Source organism: Cyprinodon tularosa, unplaced genomic scaffold (genome assembly GCF_016077235.1).
Source record: "Cyprinodon tularosa strain WSP-4 unplaced genomic scaffold, ASM1607723v1 ctg248, whole genome shotgun sequence".
NCBI lineage: Eukaryota > Metazoa > Chordata > Actinopteri > Cyprinodontiformes > Cyprinodontidae > Cyprinodon > Cyprinodon tularosa.
This window is the reverse complement of record NW_024038921.1, coordinates 354,008-378,986: the sequence shown is the minus strand read 5'-3', so window position 1 is coordinate 378,986 and position 24,979 is coordinate 354,008. Positions and strand designations below refer to the sequence as shown.

General features: G+C 38.9%; 1 protein-coding gene across 4 annotated transcripts in view; it reads right to left on the bottom strand.

Moving 5' to 3' along the window:
• Positions 1–24,979, bottom strand: part of LOC119785421 (low-density lipoprotein receptor-related protein 1-like) — a 132,983-nt gene that overhangs the window by 92,431 nt on the left and 15,573 nt on the right. For all 4 annotated transcript variants that reach the window (XM_038288099.1, XM_038288101.1, XM_038288100.1 and 1 more), the window contains exon 2: positions 16,958–17,080. In XM_038288099.1, coding sequence (XP_038144027.1) covers positions 16,958–17,080 — 123 coding nt within the window. The remainder of the gene's footprint in view (positions 1–16,957; positions 17,081–24,979) is intronic.

Below are 24,979 nucleotides of genomic sequence, written 5' to 3'. Positions count from 1 at the left end.
AGACTAATGCAACTATTTAAAACATTAATAAAATCATATGTTTACTGCATGTTGGTAATCCTATGAAAATATTTATCATTTTGGGTATGACACCTCAGAGTAAGATATAAAATATGTGTTTGTTTTTTTCTTTTGGTACATAACACCATTATTTTGCATTTGTAATGAAAACAACTGAAACTTTATTTTGAAAAAAAGAGCGCATTGCCTCGTTAACTCTCTTAATTTAAGCTAAAACTAGGAGGAAATAAGCCTAGCATAAATTTAGCATAAAAATATTTTATGCTAGGCTAATTTTGCTATCTGAAAAAAACAAAACACCAAAACTACCTATCTAACTAAAAAAAAAACTTTAAATGCAGTTTATGCTCTTTAAGGAACAAAAGAAGGACAGTATTTGTGAAACTCTTTTCAATTTTTGCACCTAAACTTTGGAACGGATCTCATTTTCATGTACAGACCATGGAGACAGCTGAGACTTTGCTCCACACTTATTTCTATTCTTTGGTATTGGATTTAAAGAAAGTTTGATTTTCTCTCATAAGGACTGTTTTACTTTGAACTTTATTCTTCAAATACATTTTATTATTGTTATCTAGTACCATCGCCATTATTTTGGGACTGAGTGCTGGCTGGAATGTTAATTTAATTAACCTATCTAGCTCTTCCCTATTCCTCATCACATCCTCCTGTTCCTGTTTTCTATTTAAGCTGCCTTTTTCCCAGCCATCAGTGCCAGATTATTCTTGAGCCTTTGGAGTTGAGAGTTCTCAAGTGTTTCAACCTAATCACTTTCAGATCCATTTCTGTATTTGGACCTTTGAGCCTGCCTGCCCCTGTCTGATTAGTTTGCCTGCCTGTCTTTGGACTCCTGTTGGATTCATCTGTGGACTGAACCTGGATCTGCCTCTTGACTTCGCCCGGTGGATTATCCTGCCTTCCTTCGTCATCTCAAATCTGATCACCTGCCAGCGCTGCAGCCTTCTACGCTTCCCTGTCTGGAATTCCCTTGCAGCATCTGCTCTGTCTTGTCAGCCTACCGGCTGGAATTATCCCCTTTCTCTGGGCACTGACTGAACAACCAAACCAGGTTAGTGACTCACACGCTCATGATCTTCTGTCAGATTATCGTAGTCGCTAGCCTTTGTTTTTCTCTGAAAGACGTTCCTGCCTCAGACAACCTAGCCACTGCAGCCGCTACCACTGCAGATCCGTTCAGTCACTTTTTGAATAAATGCTTTTTTAAATAGTCCACTGTCTGTCTTGCCTGAATTCCGGGTCCGTTTTTCTGAGCCATTACATCTACACTCACCACTTTATTAGGTACCCCATGCTAGTAACGGGTTGGACCCCCTTTTGCCTTCAGAACTGCCTCAATTCTTCGTGGCATAGATTCAACAAGGTGCTGGAAGCATTCCTCAGGGAGTTCGGTCCATATTGACATGATGGCATCACACAGTTGCCGCAGATTTGTCGGCTGCACTTCCATGATGCGAATCTCCCATTCCACCACATCTCAAAGATGCTCTATTGGATTGAGATCTGGTGACTGTGGAGGCCATTTGAGTACAGTGAACTCATTGTCATGTCAACCACTTTGAGATGATTCCAGCTTTATGACATGGCGCATTATCCTGCTGAAAGTAGCCATCAGAAGTTGGGTACATTGTGGTCATAAAGGGATGGACATGGTCAGCAACAATACTCAGGTAGGCTGTGGCGTTGCAACGATGCTCAATTGGTACCAAGGGGCCCAAAGAGTGCCAAGAAAATATTCCCCACACCATGACACCACCACCACCAGCCTGAACCGTTGATACAAGGCAGGATGGATCCATGCTTTCATGTTGTAGATGCCAAATTCTGACCCTACCATCCGAAAGGTCGCAGCAGAAATCGAGACTCATCAGACCAGGCAACGTTTTTCCAATCTTCTATTGTCCAATTTTGATGAGCTTGTGCAAATTGTAGCCTCAGTTTCCTGTTCTTAGCTGAAAGGAGTGGCACCCGGTGTGATGTTACACCAACAAATTTATTCAGTATAATTTAAGTAGCCAGTCATTCATTCCTTTTGCTGAGCTTTTTTCATGGCTTATTACCATTGCTCTTAGACAGGAGCCATAAAAAACCAGCCATCTAAAATAATTCCTTAATATTTATTTTATTTTTTTGATGAAATACCCCAAGATGTGAAAGGTGATAATTTAACTTGATTTTCAAATGATAATGTAAGTGTCTGCTATTAATCCATAGTGAACTTTTATCTTTAAACTTTATAAGGAAGCTATTTACAAATCCCACATTACCAGAAGTCTGGAAAACAGGTTATGCAATGTTGATTGAATAAAAAACAAAATGGGACAACATTGTACCACTACTGTAAGACTCTTCTTTTAGAAACATAAAATAAAATCTGTGTATTGTTTTCCTTCATTGTATAATTCTGAAGTACTATGTGTTGTTCTATACCATAAAATACCAGTGAATTTGAAAATGTTCCACTGAGGCAATAGCTATTTAAAACCTGTTGCAGTTACACAAAGTTTTTTTAGGCTTATATTTTAACCAATCTCATGACTCCATGACTCAAATTTCTCTTTCTCTCCATGGAAATAATCAGTTTACTTCCCTACAGTCCTGATCGCTTCCCTATATCTCCACCCTTATGATTATTATTTTTTTAAGGAACATTTGCTGACCCATTTACAGTAAATGTTTCAATGTGATGCCTATGTGTGTAAAAGGAACGCTGTTTCTTAGGAAGCAAAAAGTGAGTAGCCAAAAGTATATAGCCAAGCCAGAAGACCATGTGGGACACCTCATCCAAAGAACGGTGGACAAAAGGGTTCATTCTAGCACAGTCTTGGCAGCAGGGGTGGGAGTCACAGTGGGAAAAGGCATTGCTAATTTAAAATAAACATTTAATTCAACATCCCTCCACTGTAAGTGAGCCAAGTTAGCAAGAACAAAGCTTTGTCATTTGCAAAGTTTCTTTCCTACCTACATTTCTAAGCATTCAGCTGACCAAATACCTTTAACTAGACTAATTATGGTGTCATTATTGCATAAAAAGTGTTCAAACCAATGTGGTATTGGTTTGTTTTAAGGGTGGAGATTTAACACTGACCTTACGGAGAACGAGAAATTGCCTAATTTCTAGAGACACAAATACTGTCAGATGTTTCCATTCTTCACACACTACCAAAGCTATTTCAGCCCTACTTCAAGTCTAGAATGTTCTTCTAGTAGTAATATCTGTATAGTGATAACCAGCATCCTTGAACCCTCTATGTTTATCTGGATAAACATTTCAAGTAAGTCTGAAAACCTCAAACAAAGACATTTTTCAATCAACTAGACCAGATTGAGGTAATGCAGGATTTTTGAACCCTTGTACGAACTGAGTCTTTAAGCCACAGCACACAGCAATGAATCACATGCTCTCTACTGGGCCAAGTAAAAGGAGGGAGGGGGGGCAGAGGGGCTTGTGAGTATTTTATTGTAGGTCCAGAGAACTAGGGCTATTGTTATGATCACGCAAATCGGCTGCGAATCCCTGCAAAATAGACTGAGCCATCGTGTCGTAAGCAACCTCACATGTGAAGCCTGACCTGAGCCAACAGATATGGGCGGGCAAACTGGGGCTGTTGTGTGGAGGTTGGAGGTAACAGGTACTGGTGGTGGTAGTGATATTTGTCCCTTGGATTAAAAAGTTTGTGATAATTTAAGAGATGGATCAGAACATAAGATACTTCATTAAGTGTCAGAAAATAGCAGAAAAAGTTTTGGTCAAGATTATTTAAATATAGTGGCCAAAAAAAGAACCAAAATCTGTAATCAATGAGCTCTTTCCAGATGTGTTCAGATGTGTACTATAACCTTTTAAATCAGCACACCACTTATTGCACACACCAAAAAAAAACAGGCCATTTGGCACCTTTAATTTGGTCTCTATTAAGATCCAGCCCTGAGCTTTGCATTGTAAAGAACTTCTGACAAAGTTGCATGTTCCCCGTGTGCAAGGGAACTATCCGTCCTGGTAGTCCTAATTCCTCCCACAGTCGGGTTCGGGTTCATTATGACCCAGTCTCTGGCCTTAGCCCTTGCTCCCTATACCTCAGAACCTCGAAAGGGAATAAATTGTAAAAATGAACTCTGGATGGACAAATAGATTCACCTCCAACTTTACTTATGACTTCATTCTTTTTTTTTTCACATTGTGAAATTAGTAAGAAGAAAAACAGAGCATTGTTTCATCTGTCAACAAACAATTGTGATATATTTTTGCTGATAACTGGGATTTTTCCATTGATGCCTTCGGACTATATGTGTTTAACAAAATGCAAGTTTCCCCAAAAAAACAACGATGGGCAGGGTAGAGCACAAACTGTTTTTTTATGTCTTAAGAACAAAAATCAACTGTGAACAACAATCAGGCTGCCTGCTTCCTTCAGTTTGATCATTAGTAATTTAGGAGCATCATTATTACAAGCAATTCTGTACACATATCTCCACAAGCGGTGCAGTAGGTTTCAGACAACTTAGTAAAAGTATAGAAAAGTTTTCTTATAATCATTATTTTACTACCATCACACTGGTCCTGTGCCTTAAATCGTATTAATAAGATGCCAAATTAAGAGTCATAACGACCAAAGTATTAACCGAACCCCTTGGAAAGAGCAGCATTATTAGAGAAGGACATGCTCTCCCCCCTTCCCCACCTGTTACTGGTTGACACAAAACAAAACATTTCCTTGGCAAACAAGAACGACTAATTTGGGTATTTGGAAACATTTCTTAAGCAGTGAGCTAAGAACTGCCTGTCTGCAGACTGGCTCCAACATAAGCTTACAGGACAAATAACCATAGATTAGGGTGTTATACTTGTGTTACTTCATAATGGGAGCTATATAAAAATGTGTAGAGAGCGGCATATAAAAACTCCAATATGAAAACATTGAATGAAAACTGCCTAAATCTTCAGCCTGTGTCTTTTTCCCATCAGTAGGGCAGTAAAAATGTTTCTGTTCCATTATGACATCATTCTTCCAGACTATTGGTCCCCTTTGTGTGTGCTTGTGCACATGGCTCATTCTCAGATGCAGCACCCACAGCCAGCAGCCCGAGGCACCCGATGACCTTAGCCTCTCGCCAGTCATGCCAAAATAAAACAAAAAAACTCCAAAACTAGGACATGGCACCGAAAACAAAACCCATCAAATTCACTGCTTTTGCTGAGTCTTCAAGTGGACAGATGGACTATGTTGAGATGAGATGGTAGCTTGTTTGCCCTCCGCAAAGCTTTGTCAGTCATGGATGATGGCAAGCCCCACAGAGAAAAGGAAGAACAACACCTCAGCTCCTCAGCACAGTTTGTTTCTGACAAGCATCCTAAAAACACTTCAGTCTACAGGTAAAATACAACACACTGACGTGCCACTCAAACAGCCCCTGAAGAACATTATTTACAGCATGTCTAAATGTAAATTTTTTTGACAGCTGCGGATCACTGGGCTTCTTTTATTCAGAAACATTCAGCATAAATGTTGTTTATTCCAATGATCGCTGGCTTTAACACTGGTTGCGGAGTGTGTGATGCATTCGCTGCACTCTGTGTTCGGTAGTTGGATCTTTGGCTATCCTTTTCCTCCAAGATATCAACAGCACATTTTTATTCCATCGTGGGGGGGAGGAGAGGGGTTGGTCCAGCTGGCAGTGTTACAAGGAAAGCAGGAAGGCTAAATCCAGCCCCCCTCGCAAGCACAGCAAACTAGTCTTCTCAAAACACACAAGCACCAGAGCTCCTTGGGGGGATAGCCGCCACTAAATAAACAGTTTGATCAGCAAAGTACACTGCAATACATAGTGAATAGCCCCCACCCACCGCCACCCACCCACCCATCATCAAATGAGCAGAAGCGAAGTAAACAGCACAATAACAGTACACACAAAGGAAATAAGCAGTATTTGATTTTTCTGTCACTTTAGCTATCAGTTACTGTATTTTATGATTAATGTATTTTTAAAGGATCTGTGTGTAACATACTTTGCTTTTATTAGCAGAAATCTAGTTTTATTTTCATAAATACATATTCAGCCAAAGTCTAATAACATCCATCCATCCATCCTTATTCTGTCACTCTTATCCTGGCTGGGGTCGTGAGGGGTGCTTGGGCGAGAGGCAGGGTGCACCTTGGAAAAGATCGCCAGTCTATTGCAGGGCAACACAGATACAAACAGGACAAACAACCATTCAGCCAGTGTACCCGGAGAGAACCCACGCATGCACAGGGAGAACAGGCAAACTCCATGCAGAAAGACCCCAGGCCAAGAATCAAACACAGAACCTTCTTGCTGCAAGGCAGCAGTGCTACCCACAGTTCCACGGTGCTAACAGACGAGGCCATGCCAGGTTCATATCCAGTCCGTATTCCCACCTATGCACTGTGCCAGATATTGAACAAAGACAGTTCTTACGAGGCATGTCATTTTTATTTTTAATCTTATCTCAGCTGCACTAAAATAGTTCTCTTTGTAAATTTTTTAACATTATAAGCAATTTGAATTCAGCTTTGCCTCCAGAACCCATAGAAGCTCCACAAAAAAAAAAGAACCATTGAATTTTATTTTTCAAAAGATCAGCCATCCAAGAAAAGACCAACTACATTCAGAGAGGATGTGCAGAACAACTCAGTTATTCAGGATTCATAAAGAGAGAACCACTGGGATGTTCTCATTTTATCATTACTTATCTTAATAATGAATCCTTTGGTCCATTGAATATGTTAACTTAATTTCCATCACATTTTCCAAATGAAACATCCAGAGAAGTGCTGTCTCCTGTCATGGTGAGTTTTTATCAAATCTACAGCCTCCTAGAAGGCCTGAATTGTTTAGCTGTTTTGTCAATTGTAAGAAAAACTAATAAAATAATGAATGAAGCTTTTAGCCTATTAGCCAATATTCATACACAGTGTAGTTTGCATGGGATTCGATTGCACTGGTTGTTGTATTAGTGCCAGTAACCCATTAATAACTTATAAGTTCCCCATTGTTTATTTTACTTAAACTGCAAAGAATAATTAACAAACAAAGTTGCGAAATTAAGTTTACAGTATATTTAAGATGCAATTATTTTAGTAGGACCCATACTACTTTACTTCAATTATCTAAAAATCACGAGAATGTAGAAAATAATATATATTGTTCAAAAAATGTTCCACATAACTACAGACCACTTATTGTTACTCAGTAACATTTACTGTGCTATTAAAATTCCACATTCTGACACTTTGTCTCAGTTAGATCCTCTGAAAACCTCCAACCTACAGCTGCACCTGTCCTCATAGACTTTTGATCGAATCCTGACAGGGTTTCCTCTCCAAACTATTTCAAATTCTCAGCCCAAGGTTTGGTGAAAAGTTGGCAGCCCTGTAATAAATATTATTATCTGGACACTATTAATATTAGCAGGTGAAATGCAGGTCCAGAGGAGTTGTGCGCTTGTTGATGTCACGACTCCACAAGTTTGCTTCAGTTCCAACCCACACAGATTTGTTCTGCATCCTGATATTCTCCCCGAGTCCGTACTAGCTGTGCTCTTGTGCAGAACGGATTTGGCGAGAAAACCAGTCCGTACCCTCGTTCTAGTAAATTCAGAATCAGCCTTTTTTTTATTATTTAAAAAAAAAAATTATAATTAAAAAAAAATGTTTAAAAAAAAGAAAAAATATAAATAAATAAAAATAATTCAAAATCAGCCTTACTCTGCAGAATTTACGTACGCCTCTTCCAGGTGTATTTTCAATGTGTTTGATCATTCATTTCAGCTGATTTGTGAAGGGTGATGGGGATTGATATGTTCCCTTTAGCCAGAAAGCAGAGACCAAACAAATAACAGCTTCAAGTTATGGTTTTATCACTAGAGCCACAAACAATCTAACACTAAAACATATCTTGGGTAATAGTTATTAACAATATGTCACCATCCCCACTTGAAAAATCAGAAGAAAATAAGCTTGGAAGCTTTGGGAATCAACGAAAATACTGAATTAAGTATCGTTCTGTAGCTCATCATCTGACGGGGCACTTGAACTGTGACATTGTCATATTTATGACACTCTGAGGCTTCCGTAGTAGTCAGTAACGCTTAAAAATGAGGCATCAGGCTGCGCATCTCTGGGGTTTATAATTCATTTAGTGCACCATTCAGTCGAGACTAATTCTTACAGTACACACTTGTGCCTTGAGTTTAATACAAATCATTGTGTAATTGGTGTCCTTTCTTAGCCTAGGCAACATTTCTGTTAAAACCATGTACGACTTGAGTCCAAAATCTATGCATCTCAGCCCAATGCATCATTTGAATGTTAAACGTTTCCATTTGCCTGCATTGGTTTATAAAATGATCCTGATGTGGAGCAAATACACCATTTTGAATTTTGTTTCCATTTTCCGATGGTTTTATTCATGTTTCGCCTGCTGATTCAGATTTCTCCTTAGGAACGGTGCTTCATAAGATGCAAAAACAGCAGTTGAAATTCTTTGTTTATACCTTTTTGGCATAAGCTGTCATTATTATTCATATAAAGACCTGTAATTTAATAGTGTCTTTAAAAGAGGAGTTGCTTGAAAACTGGCTTTTTCAGTAAACAAAAAGAATATTAGTTTGCATTTCAAACTCTGTATAACAAATTAGCATTTAGCATACTATTATTTAGTAGAACAGCAGTCTATGTGTAATAGCCTAACCTAATTCTATTATTTCTAAAAATGTGTATTTTTAAGGGTCTACAGTATCTAGCTCCGGAATCCAATGAGAAGCAAATTTTAGTCAATGGTGCAAAAAAACAAATTTGTTGCATTGGAAGTATGAAGAGACTTGAGTGATGCAAAGCCATGCTTATACAGACTATTTTAAAAAAAAGAATGTTTTCTTAATTTTTCCAGAACTTCCGACTTGGAAAACTTGTTTTCAGCCACAATAGTTCATCCGGACTTAGGGGAAAAAATAATTGGCCACTTGGGCCTAAAAGAATGAAGACCTTGACCTTTAGTTTGACATTTCAAAAGGGTTACCAACATTTGCAAATCCAGCAGTAAAACCAGGTTGCTAAACAAAAACACAAAGTAAACTTCTCTAAGACTCAGTTTACCTTTCTTTAATTCTGAAACCTCAGGCATGTCTCAGCATCCGGTAAGAAAAAAAGAAATGTTTAAAACCTTTCTAGGTCTCTGAAAATAGACTTTTTTCCCCATCTAAAAAAAATTACTACAACAAAGAGCATTACGGCTACTGATCAGAACAAGAAAATCCTTCTGTGATTTAGGCCTGGAAATCAAGTAATTCCAGAGACCAGCCAAATTTTCTATGCATATCTAACCATAGGTTAGCAACTTCTAATAAAAAAAAAAACCTTTGGTGCAATTTCAATTCTGGAATAATGACCAATTCCCACTGCTGACAGTGATTCTGTTACACGGAGCACTAGAAAGGAAATCCAAGGGGTAGATGACTAATTATCACAGAGAGGAACAGCTTAGCAAATATCTGAGGGGGATAGGAGAGAAGGATGGGACTAATTGTTATAGTAACAGAAAACAAACCAGCTGAGACTTAAGTTAAACAACCTCTGCCAGAGGAAAACGCAAAGTTAAATTATTTAGCTCAAGGGATGCAGCACTTTATTTATTCTCCTAATGAAATGCAGGTGCTATAGAACAAAAGATAAACCTTAAGGTGTTCTACATTTATTTTTCCAGTTTAAGAAAGGTGAATGATCCAATTACTATTGTTCATGTTGTTCTTTGTGTCTCCTCAAATTGTTCTTCCATCCCCTGAAGCGGTGCCCTTGGCCTGACCGGCTGCCGCCAGTGGAGAGATGGTGAGATTACAGATTGATCTGTTTCTACTTTTTTTTTCTATTCAAACCACTTACATTCTTTTCTTGGATAAACAGACCAAATTTATTGACCATTCATTAAGCCCTACTTTGCCCTTTCCACTGGTCATCTAAGAAAAAACTGAGATCCACATCCACCTGACCCCACAGGCTAAAACAGTGTAAAGATATAAATAATATAGATATTCATTTTTGATACAAAGCCTAAAGGCATTAATGTAGATGAAAAAATTACCAAGAAGAAAATTACAGGAGATTCTGTAGATCCATGGGTCAAAACATTAACAGATGCAGTCACCACTAATGCAGTTCTTTGTGGAAAAACGACCCTCTCAACTGCTAAGCTGCGTTTCAAGATGATGGGAACCTGGGCTGGAAGGGTTTCCCTTTTAGAGAATCTCATATATGTTTAAGATCTATCCAGAATATCCACCCGCTATTGGAAAACCAGCCTAGATCTACTTTAAAAACACATTTGTAAGTGAGAGATGACTCATCACTTCAAGATGACTGCCAACTAAGAAGCTTAGAGCAATATCACAGGTTTTGCATTCAAGATTCAGTTTGTATATATATTAAAGTTCATGGCAATAAAAGTAGAACAATACTGATCATAGATGTTTGCTGAGTGTCCCTCCCCCAGGGGACAGTCGCTTAATGAGATACTCCTTTATTGTATATTATTTCAACATGTCTGCCTAAATAAAATGAATATCAGACTTATCTTATTATTAAATGTTCATCCTCCTCATGATGAGTAGGAAAAAGTACTGTTCAAGCACATCTTGTTTAAATAATGACCAGATATCGGCTGCCTTTTCCTATAGAAAACATGAAGCACACAGGTTCTTAAAGCTGAATCTAAAAATATGGAATTCCGGTAGATAGACGAGAGCAAATGGGAGACTGCATGATCAGAGTTTCGTCAGTGGATGTTAAGGGGTTGTAATAAATCGGAAAAATAAATCAAAAAAGCAAATTCACAAAAATGTCAAGGCTGATACCAAGAAAGACCATTGCCTGGTTCCTTTTTTCCATAAGGAAATTATTAAACAAATACTTCAGGTTTCTCTATATATAAAATAGCCATCTCGCAAATGTCTTTAAAAGTGAGCTGAATCTAAAAACAGAAGCTTCCCTCACCTTATGCCTGGGTTGCTGTTGCGTTTTACACTCCCAAACTCCTGCAATCAACCAATCGCTCAGAGGAACTTTGAATTCTCCCCTTGCTCATAAAATACAAATACTACATCATGCATACAGGTGTTTTCATCTTTTGTTTTACTCCAAGGTGTCCCCATTATATCCATCTGACCCGTAGCCCTAAAGACAAAAGAAGGAAAGAAAAAACAGCCCCTAAAAACAGGTCGGTGTTAAGCCCTGTAGATTTATGCGACCTAAAAAAAGAAATTAAACCTTGAGTACAATAGTACAAAGACATCTCACTAAATATGATGTTGAAGCAGCATTAGAGCTTCATTTATAGAAGCAAACGTTTTTTAATGACTCTAAAATGCAATGTACAAGTCACCCAGGATTGTATGAATCATTAGAAAATAATCAGAAATTATTTTCTGGTTTCGATTTTCCCCATGAGATTTATCTTTTATTTTATTTTATTTTTTTTACAAATATGTAGTATTATCAGACTTAACTTTAACTTAATAAACACAAACTGAGGTAATTCTAAGAAAATATGTTTAGCTAGAATGTAAAACCAACCAGTCTCTGGGAAAAAGAATGCTTATCAGCAATAGTCTAAACAGTTACACCTATTAAAGAAACAGTCTGCTCATAAACATTTGGTTTAGTCAGGGTAACTGGAGAAAAATTGCGTTCAGGTTACTTTGTCCCAAATGTGTCTAATTTTTATAAAGGAAGAAATAGAGGACATATTTGCAAAGATTTAGAAAGAGTATATTTAGAGAAAACTAATCCCAGATTAGAACCTATGTACTTGGTTTAAATTCTGATTAAAATGTCTCACTTCTCTTGGAAAAACATACAAAAGGCCCCTACAGCATGCAAGTAATGGAAAAGATTACTTAAAAATATCAGAAATTTTAGCTTAAATTCAATCTTTAGTCATTTTTAAATGATTTGAAATATCTTGTGATGCCAATCTATAACATCTGGAGTCACAATTAGGCTAAACTATGAAAGCCAAGGCTGTGCCATTCAGCCTGGGAATGACCTTCATAACTGCGGTTGAGAAAGTTACGTTTTTTTTTTTGTTTTTTTTAAGCCTGGCTGAGCATCGCTGCTTCTAACTGCAGGTAAAGGAATATTTCATGAGACCTTTTTTTTCCCAAGCCTAGGCGTGTGAAGCGTCACAGAGAAAAAAACGTGGACGCAGATAACCACAAGGAAGGCTGGATCAGCTGAGGGGGGGAGCAGGTAGTGAGAAACAGCAGGTTTCTCCATTGCTCAGGGCAAGTCCTTAATGACTTCCAGACCTCTGCTTTCAGAGTCTCCTGTGTCTGGACCGCAGCTCCAGTTTTCTATGTGAGCTATCATCCCATTCGGGTAGAAAACAGGCTCACACGCATGGTGTCTAGCAGTATTATTTATATCTCTGACGCTTTTCCGTATTTTGACACGAAACCATAAAAAGAAATTTTAGGCAACAGATCAGAACAAACACACTCATCTGATCTATCAACTAATAAATGTTTTTTTTTTTTTTTTTTTAACAACCTGGAATATCTGTCCAACACGTGTCCTGTCCTGTTTTACTGAAAACTGTCTTTGTAAAATATCTGAATAAAACCTCATTCATTTTATAGATGCCCTCTTACCTCCCAGATACTTGCCTCCATTTCTATTCAGACCCTTTTACCCTAAAATACTGCATTGGAACCAACTGCTTTCTTCTGACTCCAAATCAGTAAATGGTTTCCATCTTTATGGGTTTTATCTCACTATTTTGTTTAGTCTAATCAGTAGCTGACAGCAGACAGGATAGGGATGAAAGTATGTAGACTTTTAAAAGAGATGGCAGGTTAATTAAGGTGGGAAACACTGTCCTGTTAAATAGAGGGCGGTAGAGGATGGGTGTTAAATACTTGATGAATGTTGCACTCTAAGATAAAAGAGCAGCCAGCTGCTTGTGCATGACATAATTTGACCGGATGTGGGCTCTGAGACTCAAATGATAAAGTTGTAGATGTCAACATTTTTCTGCAGAAATAAAAACCTATAAACACGGTGCAGGCGGGGAAGATGAGATTAGCCCAGCATAGCAGAAAATGGAACTGCTCAACTAACCCACCAAGACATTACTGTCTGCTTAAGCTGACAGGCCAGGTCTGCATTAATCAGAGCAGCAAGCAGCCCAGTTTACCTCTGGAGGAGCTGCTGCTCAACTGAGAGAATCTGCTGACGGGTCAGAGCGGCTTACTGGAAGGGTGGAAAGAAAGATGTTGAAAGAAATAAGCCTGGTTAATATGTGGTTAAAAAAGGGTGCTGTGGTCAGATGTGGCCAAAATATTACTTTCTTTGGGGTGCTCAAAAAAAACCTTAAGGGTCTTGTCGGATTCAGACTTAGGGGCATTAATTTGCTCTCTCTGAGAGCTACAAGCAAAAGTAAAAATAGAAAAATATCTTTTGTGAGAAGTAAGAGAAACACGTTCACAAACCCACCCCACAACTCCTTGTAAGCTCTTTTGATATTTATTTATGAACATACCATGATATTTAAGTTGCACCTGTTTTTTAGACAACCAAACGTGAAGATCAGGCCCTTAGAGTTTGTAAAAAAAATACTAAATTGTGTTTTACCTGCACACACATCGGTTTCATTGAAACAAGAGCATGGCAGCATCATGCTGTGGGGATGCATTTCTTTAGATGGGACAGTGAGGCCGCTTAAGGTTAATAGGATGATAGATAGAGCCAAATACAACACTGGAAGTAAGCATGTTAAAGCATTAACATACACTCAGAGGTTTTATAAACTGGTTCAGAGCAGATCACTGTTATGTGTTGCAAGTATGACTGAAACAATTCATCAGATTAAGCGTAATTAATGATTATTGAATCATTTTCAGCTAATTTAGTAATTATTAGTCATTAAATGGAGTCTAGCCTTTGCAATGTACTGGCGACCTGTCCAGGGTGCACCCTGTCTCTGGCCTATAGACACCTGGAGATAGGCACCTGAACCCCTCACGATCCCCAACTGGGATTAAGCGTGACAGAAAATGGATGGATGGATGGATGGATGGATGGATGGATGGATGGATGGATGGATGGATGGATGGATGGATGGATGGATGGATGGATGGATGGATGGATGGATGGATGGATGGATGGATGGATGGATGGAGTATAGCCTCTAAAACATGCCTTTAGCAGACAGAGTGACCAACTTAGAGAAGTAACTGTACAATTGTAAAAACGTACAGGTGCTGGTCATAAAATTAGAATATCATGAAAAAGTAGATTGATTTCAGTAATTCCATTTAAAAAGTGAAACTTGTATATTATATTCATACATTATATACAAACTCATATATTTCAGATGTTTATTTTGTTTAATTTTGATGATTACAAATGACAACAAATGAAAATCTCAAATTCATCATATCAGAAAATTAGAATATTACTGAAGACCAATAAAAACAAAGGATTTATAGAAATGTTGGCCAACTGAAAAGTATGAACATGAAAAGTATGAGCATGTACAGCACTCAGTATTTAGTTGGGCCTCCTTTGGCCTGTATTACTGCAGCAATGCGGCGTGGCATGGAGTCGATCAGTCTGTGGCACTGCTCAGGTGTTATGATAGCCCAGGTTGCTCTAATAGTGGCTTTTAGCTCTTCTGAATTGTTGGGTCTGGTGTATTGCATCTTCTTCTTCACAATACCCCATAGATTTTCTATGGGGTTAAGGTCAGGAGAGTTTGCTGGCCAATTAAGAACAGGGATACCATGGTCCTTCAACCAGGTACTGGTAGCTTTGGCACTGTGTGCAGGTGCCAAGTCCTGTTGGAAAATGAAATCTGCATCTCCAAAAAGTTGGTCAGCTGCAGGAAGCATGAAGTGCTCTAAAACTTCCTGGTATGTGGCTGCGTTGACCCTGGACCTCAGAAAACACAATGGACCAACACCAGCAGATGACATGGCACCCCAAACCATCACTGACTGTGGAAACTTTACACTGGACTTCAAGCAACGTGGATGAAGTGCCTCTCTTCTTTTCCTCCAGACTCTGGGACCTTGATTTCCAAAGGAAATGCAAAATTTACTTTCATCAGAGAACATGACTTTGGACCACTCACCAGCAGTCCAGTCCTGTTTCTCTTTAGCCCAGGCAAGACGCTTCTGACGCTGTCTGTGGTTCAAGAGTGGCTTGACACAAGGAATGCGACAGCAGAAACCCATGTCTTTCATACGTCTGTGTGTGGTGGTTCTTGAAGCACTCACTCCAGCTGCAGTCCACTCTTTGTGAATCTCCCCCACATTTTTGAATGGGTTTTGTTTCACAATCCTCTCCAGGGTGCGGTTATCTCTCTTGCTTGTACACTTTTTTCGACCACATCTTTTCCTTCCCTTCGCCTCTCTATTAATGTGCTTGGACACTGAGCTCTGTGAACAGCCAGCCTCTTTAGCGATGACCTTTTGTGTCTTGCCCTCCTTGTGCAAGGTGTCGATGGTCGTCTTTTGGACAACTGTCAAGTCAGCAGTCTTCCCCATGATTGTGTAGCCTATAGAACTAGACTGAAAGACCATTTAAAGGCTTTTGCAGGTGGTTTGAGTTAATTAGCTGATTAGAGTGTGGCACCAGGGGCCATCAATTTTGAACCTTTTCACAATATTCTAATTTTCTGATATGATGAATTTGATATTTTCATTTGTTGTCATTTGTAATCATCAAAATTAAACAAAATAAACATCTGAAATATATGAGTTTGTATGTAATGTATGAATATAATATACAAGTTTCACTTTTTAAATGGAATTACTGAAATCAATCTACTTTTTCATGATATTCTAATTTTATGACCAGCACCTGTATATAAACATTTTTCCTTTAGGACAAAAAAGATTTTTGTCTGTTTTATTCTATAACAAAAATCTTTAAGGAACCTTTTCCTATCCGATTATTAATGGATTACTGAAAAAAAAAAATCAACAGATTAATCAATTAGCACAATGATTGTTAATTGCTTCCCTAGTTGCAAAGACCTAGTCAAAGTAAAGACTGACCTATCTGGCACATTTCCCACCCTAAAACTACTCAGTAGTATTCCATACTTTTTTTCCAAATCTAATCACAAAAAAAAAAAAAAAAAAATTGGCAAAGTTTATGATTACAGTGTGCGGAAAAGCGAAATTAGTTCATCAAGCCACAGAAAACCCTGAGATGATCTCCTTTTTGCCTTTCGAACCTGGTCTTCTTAGAAAACTAGTACAATATTTCTTGCCCCAGATTGTCTGGCATATTGGGTCATGACTACATCCTCTGTGGATCTGAAGATGTGATCTAAATCAAATCTAACAAGGAAAGGCAAACTTTGTAAATCTCCTAATTAGGCATGACAGAACTGTTTAGTAGCAGCTGGATCGTTCTAGCTTGCTGACAGTGTGTACCATTGTTTTCTCTGCTCAGCCAGTGGTGAGCCAAATAAAAACAAGAGGCTATCAATCTCATTCTGTTGGCATACAGAGAAGCTTATCCAAGGAAGAAATCAGATGTTTTAACATATTTTCACTGCTCTTTGATGCTGGGATAAAATATTTACTTTTAATCATTTCATGTTTTTGGTAGCATTTAATATGCACATATATTTTAAACATTACTTACAGAAGATGGATTGTTATTCATTTTGAAAAAGCTTGTATTTCTTGCAAAGTTTTCAAAATATGACAAACTGGTTTATAAGGGGCTAGCAAGACTCGCATCTTTAGCCAGTATTATAAATGCTGGCTGTAACTTGACTTTGGCAGTTCTTCTTCAAATGTGACGAAAGAAAAAAAAAAAAAAAACACTTCAAAGCAGATTTGGTGATGTTAAAAATCTGTGTATTGGGGTAAATGTTTGTGGGAACTTACAAACATCAGGATCCTCATCTGATCCATCTGGACAGTCCTTCTCGCGATCACAGCGCCAGCCTTTAGAGATGCACGTCACCCCATCTTTACACACAAACTGCTTCGGGCTGCAACTCCTGGGGGCTGAAAGGACAAAAAGGGTGTAAAGAAATACATAATTTATACTAGCAGCCGCTCACTGATCTTTAGTCTAGAGATGTCATTGGCAATGGACTATCTGTTGGGAGTCTGGGGGACCACTATTTGGGAGTCAATAGTGGTCGCCTTTGGCCCTACCCTGTGTCTGACAGGAATTGGGAAACAGTACAAGAAAATGTAATGTCCAATTTTCTAGGCAGCTGGCAGTAGCGAAGCATTGCTGCGGGGCATCAGAAATGTCCAGTCCAAGGTTCTATGATCTACCCTCAGCCAAATGGCACGCTAATATATATATTAATTTAAGGCCTTTCATAGAAGCAGAGGAGAATTTAATCTAAATGCATCAGTCTAGACAGCCTCTTAAATGACTCCTACTGAGGGGTCATTTTGTTTGATTCCTCACTAAGAAGTTCTAAAAAAAAAAGAAACCTTGGTTAAACACACAGTTTCTCTCCAGAGTTGGCTTATTTAAACCAGGCTATTGATAGCAATCCCAGCATTTGCTCTGTTGACCACATACACCATTGCCTAAGCGCTCTCTTTACAAGGACTGAACCACCTGAGGTTTTTGGATGTTTCAACAAACCGCTGCTGTACAAAGAGTGACTACCGTGCCCTCATTGGCCTTTTTTTTTGCCGAAGAAAGAGGAGGGCGGGAACTCCTCTGGACTGGAAATTGAATTTGTCCCAGATATTATGACAGAACAGAATAGAACAAAATGCTATAGAATAAAATAAAATACAATATATGTTGTCCTTCAGAAGGGAAAATGAGGTATACCAGCAGCAATGTTACAGGCAAGTTAAAAGTATGCAAATTTACAAAAAGGTAAAACTCTAAAAACAGAAAGTAACAATAAGAGACTGTCCAATAAGAGGAAATATACAGCATAAGAAAAGAATGATTTGCAGTTTTTCAAAATTGTATATTTAGTTTTAAATAAATGTACAACTTATTAGGACTATAAAAATAAATGTACAAAATGTGTAAGTTTATCTGTGCATGAAAGACAAAATACTAACAAAAATAGGCTCATGTAAAATTTGAAACTGCAAATACCAGGATGGATGTAAAAAAGATGAGTTTGTTGGAAGGTGTGTTGATTAGGAAGTAAATGTTTGCTTGGAAGAAAGACCTGTGATAACGTTCATTTGTGTACCTAGAATGCAGCAGTCTAACAATGACGGAGCTTTTATATTCTAATACTCAGCCAAGATTATAACACCTTTAAACCATGTCTCTTTGAGTGGTTTCCTGTGGCAACACCGAAATTTGGTCAGTATAAATCTGTGCTTTGCCTTTTCTGAGTTTATAGGCCACTTGCGTTGGTATATTTTAATGCAATATATATATTTTTTTATACAAGCGTTCCAGCATATTTCCTGACTTCATGGCATAAAGAGTGAGAATATTTTTTCTAACAATCTTGAGTCTGTATTTTGAGATTCTGACTGAAAATGAGAGCATTATCTGAGCAAAGGTAAGAACTGCCAGTCTAGACAAAGAACAGCAGAAACAAGACAGTTTAGGATGGAAGAGGTTAAATGATGGGATGAGGTGGGATAAACAGGATGACGGCGTTACACGTGCAACAACAGCCTCAAACTCCCACAGCAAGAGGAATCACGAAATAGGCTCAACCCAAATAGCATAAATTCAACCTGACATATTACCGCTAAGATTCTCCATATGTTCTCATCTCCACACCGCTTTGAACAAAGCGCTCGTACCAACAAGCAGAGGGGAGACTTTATCTCTCTCACAAGTCAGAAGGTTTTGAATTATTCATGACATGCAAGCAGGCTCGTGTTAAAACCCTTCCACTTTGCTCCTCTTCTTCCCTCTTTGGAGCATGCTTGTTTGTTTGTTTACGGGGTGTCTTCAGCAGCTGTAGCAGGTGGGAAGATGTGAAGTGAACTGTTAATTCAGATGCCGACAAGAACCCACTCGACGTGCGGGTAACTTTACATTCAGTAATGGCGGTGGGAGGAGCAGGATCACTCACAAGCTGCTGGTAACAGAAACATGGAAGGGAGCAGAGGAAGTAGGTTAAAAGGTTAGTTAGCATGGGGTTGAAGTCTTACAGGGAGAGAAATGGTGTCTATTGATAATGACTTACGGTAATCTCTATCAACAATATACAATGGATTAAATAGATGGCCCCTTATCTGATTCTAAAAACATTTAAATCCTATAAAGAATATAAGAGTTTATGTAGTACCCTGAAAGGAACAGATGGATTTAAATCTCATAGGCACTAAAAAACAGCCACCCTTCCTTTTAAAGGAAAGGAAAACCAATTTTTTGGAATGTGTATCAATGCAACAAGCAAACCAACAAGTGATATTTGTTGGGGTAAGATGAGACAAGTTAAACTATTATATATAATTAACATAATGAGGGGGGTAACTAACATGGAGAAACAAAAAGAAAATCCTTTTATCATGGCTGCCGCTGTAGTTCCTCACCTCTCATGTTTTTCTTTATAAATCAGTCACTGGCAGCTATGTCGGCTAAAAACTCACAAAACATATCTGCATGAGCTTTAGGCCCCGTCCACACGAAGCCGAACCCTGGCCTAAACGCACAAATTTTTCACCAAACCAGCCTCTCATCCATACGAAGCCGGCGTTTCGGGGTCTGTAAACGATCTTTTTTTTATTCAGCCTTCAGAGTGGGAAGATTTTGAAACGCCGTTTTCGCGTTTCCATCTTTAAGCTCTAACCGCATTTTTTTTCTTACATGCATGCGTCATAGCGTCGCCTCTAAACACGCATGCGCGACACAGTATCACAACAACAATGGCCCCGTACTGTGTTGAATGGTTGCTGCTAATGCTACTCACCCTGCTGTCGGGCTTACAACAGAATCTTCTTCTGGAATATCTCCAGGAAGAACAGAGCAATATCAACGACATAGTTCAGCACCTGAATTTGACTGAACCACGAAAATGGACCCGCAGGGCAACCATGTATAAATATTAGTGGGCATGCCCAACATTTCGTTGCCTATTTTTGCTTTGGCACCACAGCGCCACTTACAGGCCTGGCATACATTTTGCAGCATTTTCATGCATTCATGTGGTCGATCACATTTATTTTACATCACCGTCTTTACGACAAACGTTCTGGAAAATATTAGCGTTTTGTGTTCGTTTTGACTTCGTGTGGACGGGGCCTTAAAGGTATACTGGAGGATGTTATTTTTCCAGGTGGATAATTGAAATAAGTGTCAATAATTCTGGTGATATGTCTACATAAGGCCGTCCTACGTGCTCGTCACCATCTCATTTCCCGGTGGTGAGTCTGACATAGTGGAAAAATTGCAAATCTTCTTTTGGAAGTAAGCCTGTATGAGCGATGCAAACAGCAACTTTTAAACAGAGTGTGCACAAGGAGAAATGGGCTCATGCACGCTCTTGCACGCGTTTCATAGGCGTTCCCTCTCTGGAGTGGGTACAGGGTTGTGTATGTGCATTTTTTTTTTTTTTTGTGCAGAGGGCAGATCTTTTCAAAAATTCTCGAAAATCCATCACTATATCTTTAATTCATTGACGAACTGAGGCGTTCCTGTTTCTTCACCTGCAAACAATTAGGTACCTTTCCCCCAAAAGGGGCGCAGCAGTTTGTAGAAGGAATGGATGCAAAACTAAATCCACCATTAACAAAAACCAACTTAACAAGTTGACCTCAAAGCTTTATAACCAAATTTAGTTTAGCTTTTTGTATTTAAGCCCAGTGCAGCCTACCTAACTTCAACACCTTCTTACAGCGTACAGTCAGCTTCGTCTGTGCTACCTTAAAGACTTACTGAACAGAAAATATGTTTTTCAGACTCCAGTTCTTCTAAGCTTGCTAAGTTATTTGTCAAGCTGAACTATTTTAGAACTTTATTAGCAAAGATGATTTTGAAGGACGGACGGTAGAATGAAAAACAAAGTGGACTGAAGACAAGAGATCACAGCGAACGGTTTGTGAAGCAGTAATCAAAGAGCTCTGGAGGTCGGGTGTGAATATCTGTGAATGTTCTGAGTGTAGCTGGAATATTGAGAAGGGATGGTGGAATGTCACACATGCTATCAATAAGCTGCCTGTTTTTCTTTTTCACCGAAGCGGAGTCTGTGTGAAGTCTGGACCAGGTTTCAAACCCCGCGTCCTTTTGGACCCATCTGCTCCTGCTTCAAAATGAGTTCAGCCTGTTTCTTTTCTTTGTGAGAAAGAGTCCTCTGCTAAGGCAAACACAGGCCTTCGCCGCAGTCCATGCACCATTTCCTCCAACACCCAAAGTGGAGCTATAAATAAGTTGGAAGTCTGCTTTGAGAGATCAAAGCTTCCTGCAGACACCGAGACCAGTACACACCAGTTAGCAGAGTTAAGAGGATGCCGGACTTCAGGTAAGAAGACATATCTGATCTTGTGTCTTTGCAGTAAGATCCCTAAAAGTTATGAAGTGCCGGAGATAAGCACAAAATGTCTTCCAAAAGCAGGCAGATCCTTTGATTTCTTACACATTTTGGCCCATTGGGACCTGGAAATTAATTTTCTGAGTATATGTGACACATCAACACGATATAGTGCAGATTTAACATGGGAGGATATATTGTTTTCAAGGTTCTTAACAGTTAAAAATCTAAAAAGTATGGTATGTATTTGCTTTTGTCCATCGTGGGTCAATGTTGTACTCAATGTTTACGACCAGCTTTGGACATCTGAAGGTTTGCTCAATTTTCAAGCTTGATCAAGTGTAGTCAGATCAGAACATCTATTAAACATCAGTTTTCAAACCTTGCCGCTAAACTAAATTAAGGTTTAGACTTTGACTTGACCGTTGTGACACTTTAATAAATCTAACCTCATAAAGAGCTCATTTGGAGCTCTGTCTATATGTTTAGGCTTATTATCCTTCTAGAAGGTGAGTCTCTTCCCCATAATCTAATGCCTTTTTTTGTACCCCATGACGAATTTTCTCCCAAGTCTTCCCTCCATCCATCTTCCCATCAACTGGCCAGCTTTCCTGCCCTGTGATAGGAAGCACATGCTGCTACCTATACTGAGATTGGTATGTTCACTGATCAACAGTGACAGATTTCCCCTCATACTCTTTTCCGTGTCGACCAAAACAATCCGTTCAGTTCTCATCTAATATTGCTCCGTGTTTGCAGTTCCCCCATCACGGTGTATGGCAAACAACAAATAGGAACAACAATAAATGACTTGACTGATTCTTCTAGATGAGCTCTACAGCTCCTCCACTGTTAAAATATATCTCTTGAATGCCTCACTGATAATTGCTCTCCTTTCTGTTTAGGTCAGGGGCATCCAAAGTGTGACATTTGTGGCCCATTTGTGGGATGTTTTTTTGAGGCCCTTCACCAGGACTCAGTGATAGTATAAGTATGTTTTGCCAGGCCAGAATGTTAATATAGACACCTATATAGGGTGTTTTGTTGCAGGTTTTCACCAACATTAGAGTTATAAACAATGATAGACTAAATAAACACTTATTAATTTACACAATGTATGGTTCATCACAAAGTATGAGGTTTTTCTTACAACTGAATTAAATTCACAAGCAAAACGGAAAAATAGCCTTTTACTAAAACTGAGACTAAAACAAGATAAATTAAGCAAAAGTGAGTCATATGCATATCCTGGTTCTGTTTCTAAACAAAGATAATGAACCTAAACGTTAAATTCTACTGAATGCTGTTTATTGTTTCGGTTTTTAAACAAGCAAACCTGCAGGATTATTTATAGTTTCTATCTACAATGACATATATGGCTACATGGTAGCCACAGCTGCCCTGAGGTTCACTGACAGAAGTGAGGTCTGGGCCCTCTGACCACTATCCATAGGGAAATAAGTGAAGTGTCTTGTCCAAGGACACAACAACACTAAAAGCCAGGTAAACATATCAATCCATTTCCAATAGAAAGTAGACCAATTCACATATTTTATTCCAATATCACAAACTCAGTTAAATGTTTAACTGCTTTTTTTAAATCTATTTAAAAGAAAAAAAAAATTTGAAAAACCTTGTGGTCCTTGAAAACTTTAAACAAGACATTGTTTTGCCCCAGTGGTAAAAGGTTTGGACACCACTGGTTTAGTAGAACAGCCATGTCTTGGTAATTCTAGATTGCTACCATAGACCTCACACTTTAGGATAAACATTCAAGCAGAGTTCTGTGAGACGGGGCGACAGTGGCATCAGATGAAGGAGTTTGCTTTGCAACTGGAGGTTTGTTGGTTCCGGCTCTGGCTTTCGGTATTGTTGTGTCCTTAGGCAAGAAACATCACCTACACTGATGGTGGACTGGTGGCGCCAGTGTATGGCAGCCTTGCTTCTTTTAGTGAGCCCAAGGGCAGCTGTGGCTACCATGTAGCTTGCCCCTGTGTATGAATGGTTGAATGACTTATTGTAGTGTCAAGTGCCTTGGATAAGTCTCCTTACTGGGAAAAAAAATGCTATATAAGTACAGGCCATGTACTATTTACCATGTTCAAAACAAGAAGCATTGTGATATTACAAATGCTCTTTCTTAAAACACTTTTGTTGAAACTGTTAGGAATCCAGTTTGTATGGGTTGTTTGTGTGTTTTTCTCTCTCCACCACCAGGTGGTGGCCTGTCCTCGGTGGGCCTCCCTGCACACCTGCGGCTCGTTGGATCATTACTGGAGGAGTATTTGAGCAGTGGGCTGTTACTACCTCGACGGCAGAGTGTTTGCCAGTTTTGGGTACTCTAGCCAAGCTGAGATTTGCAGAGTCTAACCTTAGCTTTTTTTTTTCTGAGTCTTATCTAGTTTTTTGTCTTTGCTCTTTAACAGGAAGCCTTACTGAGTAACTGGATACATGGACCTTCTCCCCCTGGAAGGATTAACTGAGTACACACTGAGCTGGGGTAAACCTCCACATGATCCGTTTAAGTCCTCATCGGAAATCCAAGTTTCAGTCCGCTCCTTTACTCCTGTGGGTCCAACGCTTGTCTATCTGTCCGCCCTCCAACGAGTTCCCTCTTCTCTGGATTAATCACCACAAGCTGGATTCAAAGATTGACAAGAGCCCCCTCAAACGTGAGTCTCTCTCCAGTAATATTCAAGCCTCATTCAAATTTCCTACGGTCCCTGAACTGATCACTGTGATCTCCCCTTCAGGCTTTCCAGTTCCGGTTCACCAGTCCACTGAGTTCCAGATCCAACTTTTGTATTTCATCTACATTTAATAAACCTGTTAAACTTTTTCCCTTGGTCTCCGAGTGGTTAACTGCATGTGGGTCAGATCGCTTAAACCTATTATGACAGAAACAGTGTCATGAAGATATGAGGTCCTTAATCATTGTGATACTCTTTGATCACAAATATTCTCCAACAAACTTCTGAGGTTTTAAGGAACAGCTTCATCTAAAATTAACATGCCAGGAAGTTAAACGTAAATTCGGGATTTTAATCAGGGTTAAATAGAGTAAGAGAGCGTGAATACAAGTTCAAATGGATCTCACATAGTCAGACCGTGTTTTGTGGGAGAGAAAAAAAATATATATATATATATCTTGTAATATGCTGAGCACGCTCACTCTACAGCTGCTCAGATTTAATGTGGTTCATCCCTTTTTTACTACCTAAATCCAGAGGAGGCATAAAACACAAGGTCAAAGCCTCAGATGAAGTAAATTGGTTGTGATTTTCTTTTTTTTTAATGGCCACAAACAAGGATGAAGAGTGTAATGGAAAAAAACTGTTTAGTCTAGAGAAGATAGCATTCAAATAACACACTTTAGCTGGTTCCCTTGGGGGGGCTATCCCACATTTCCTTATACTAGTAGTAGTCATTATACAGTAATATCAGTAATATGAAAACTTTTTGATGACATGACAGATAAAGT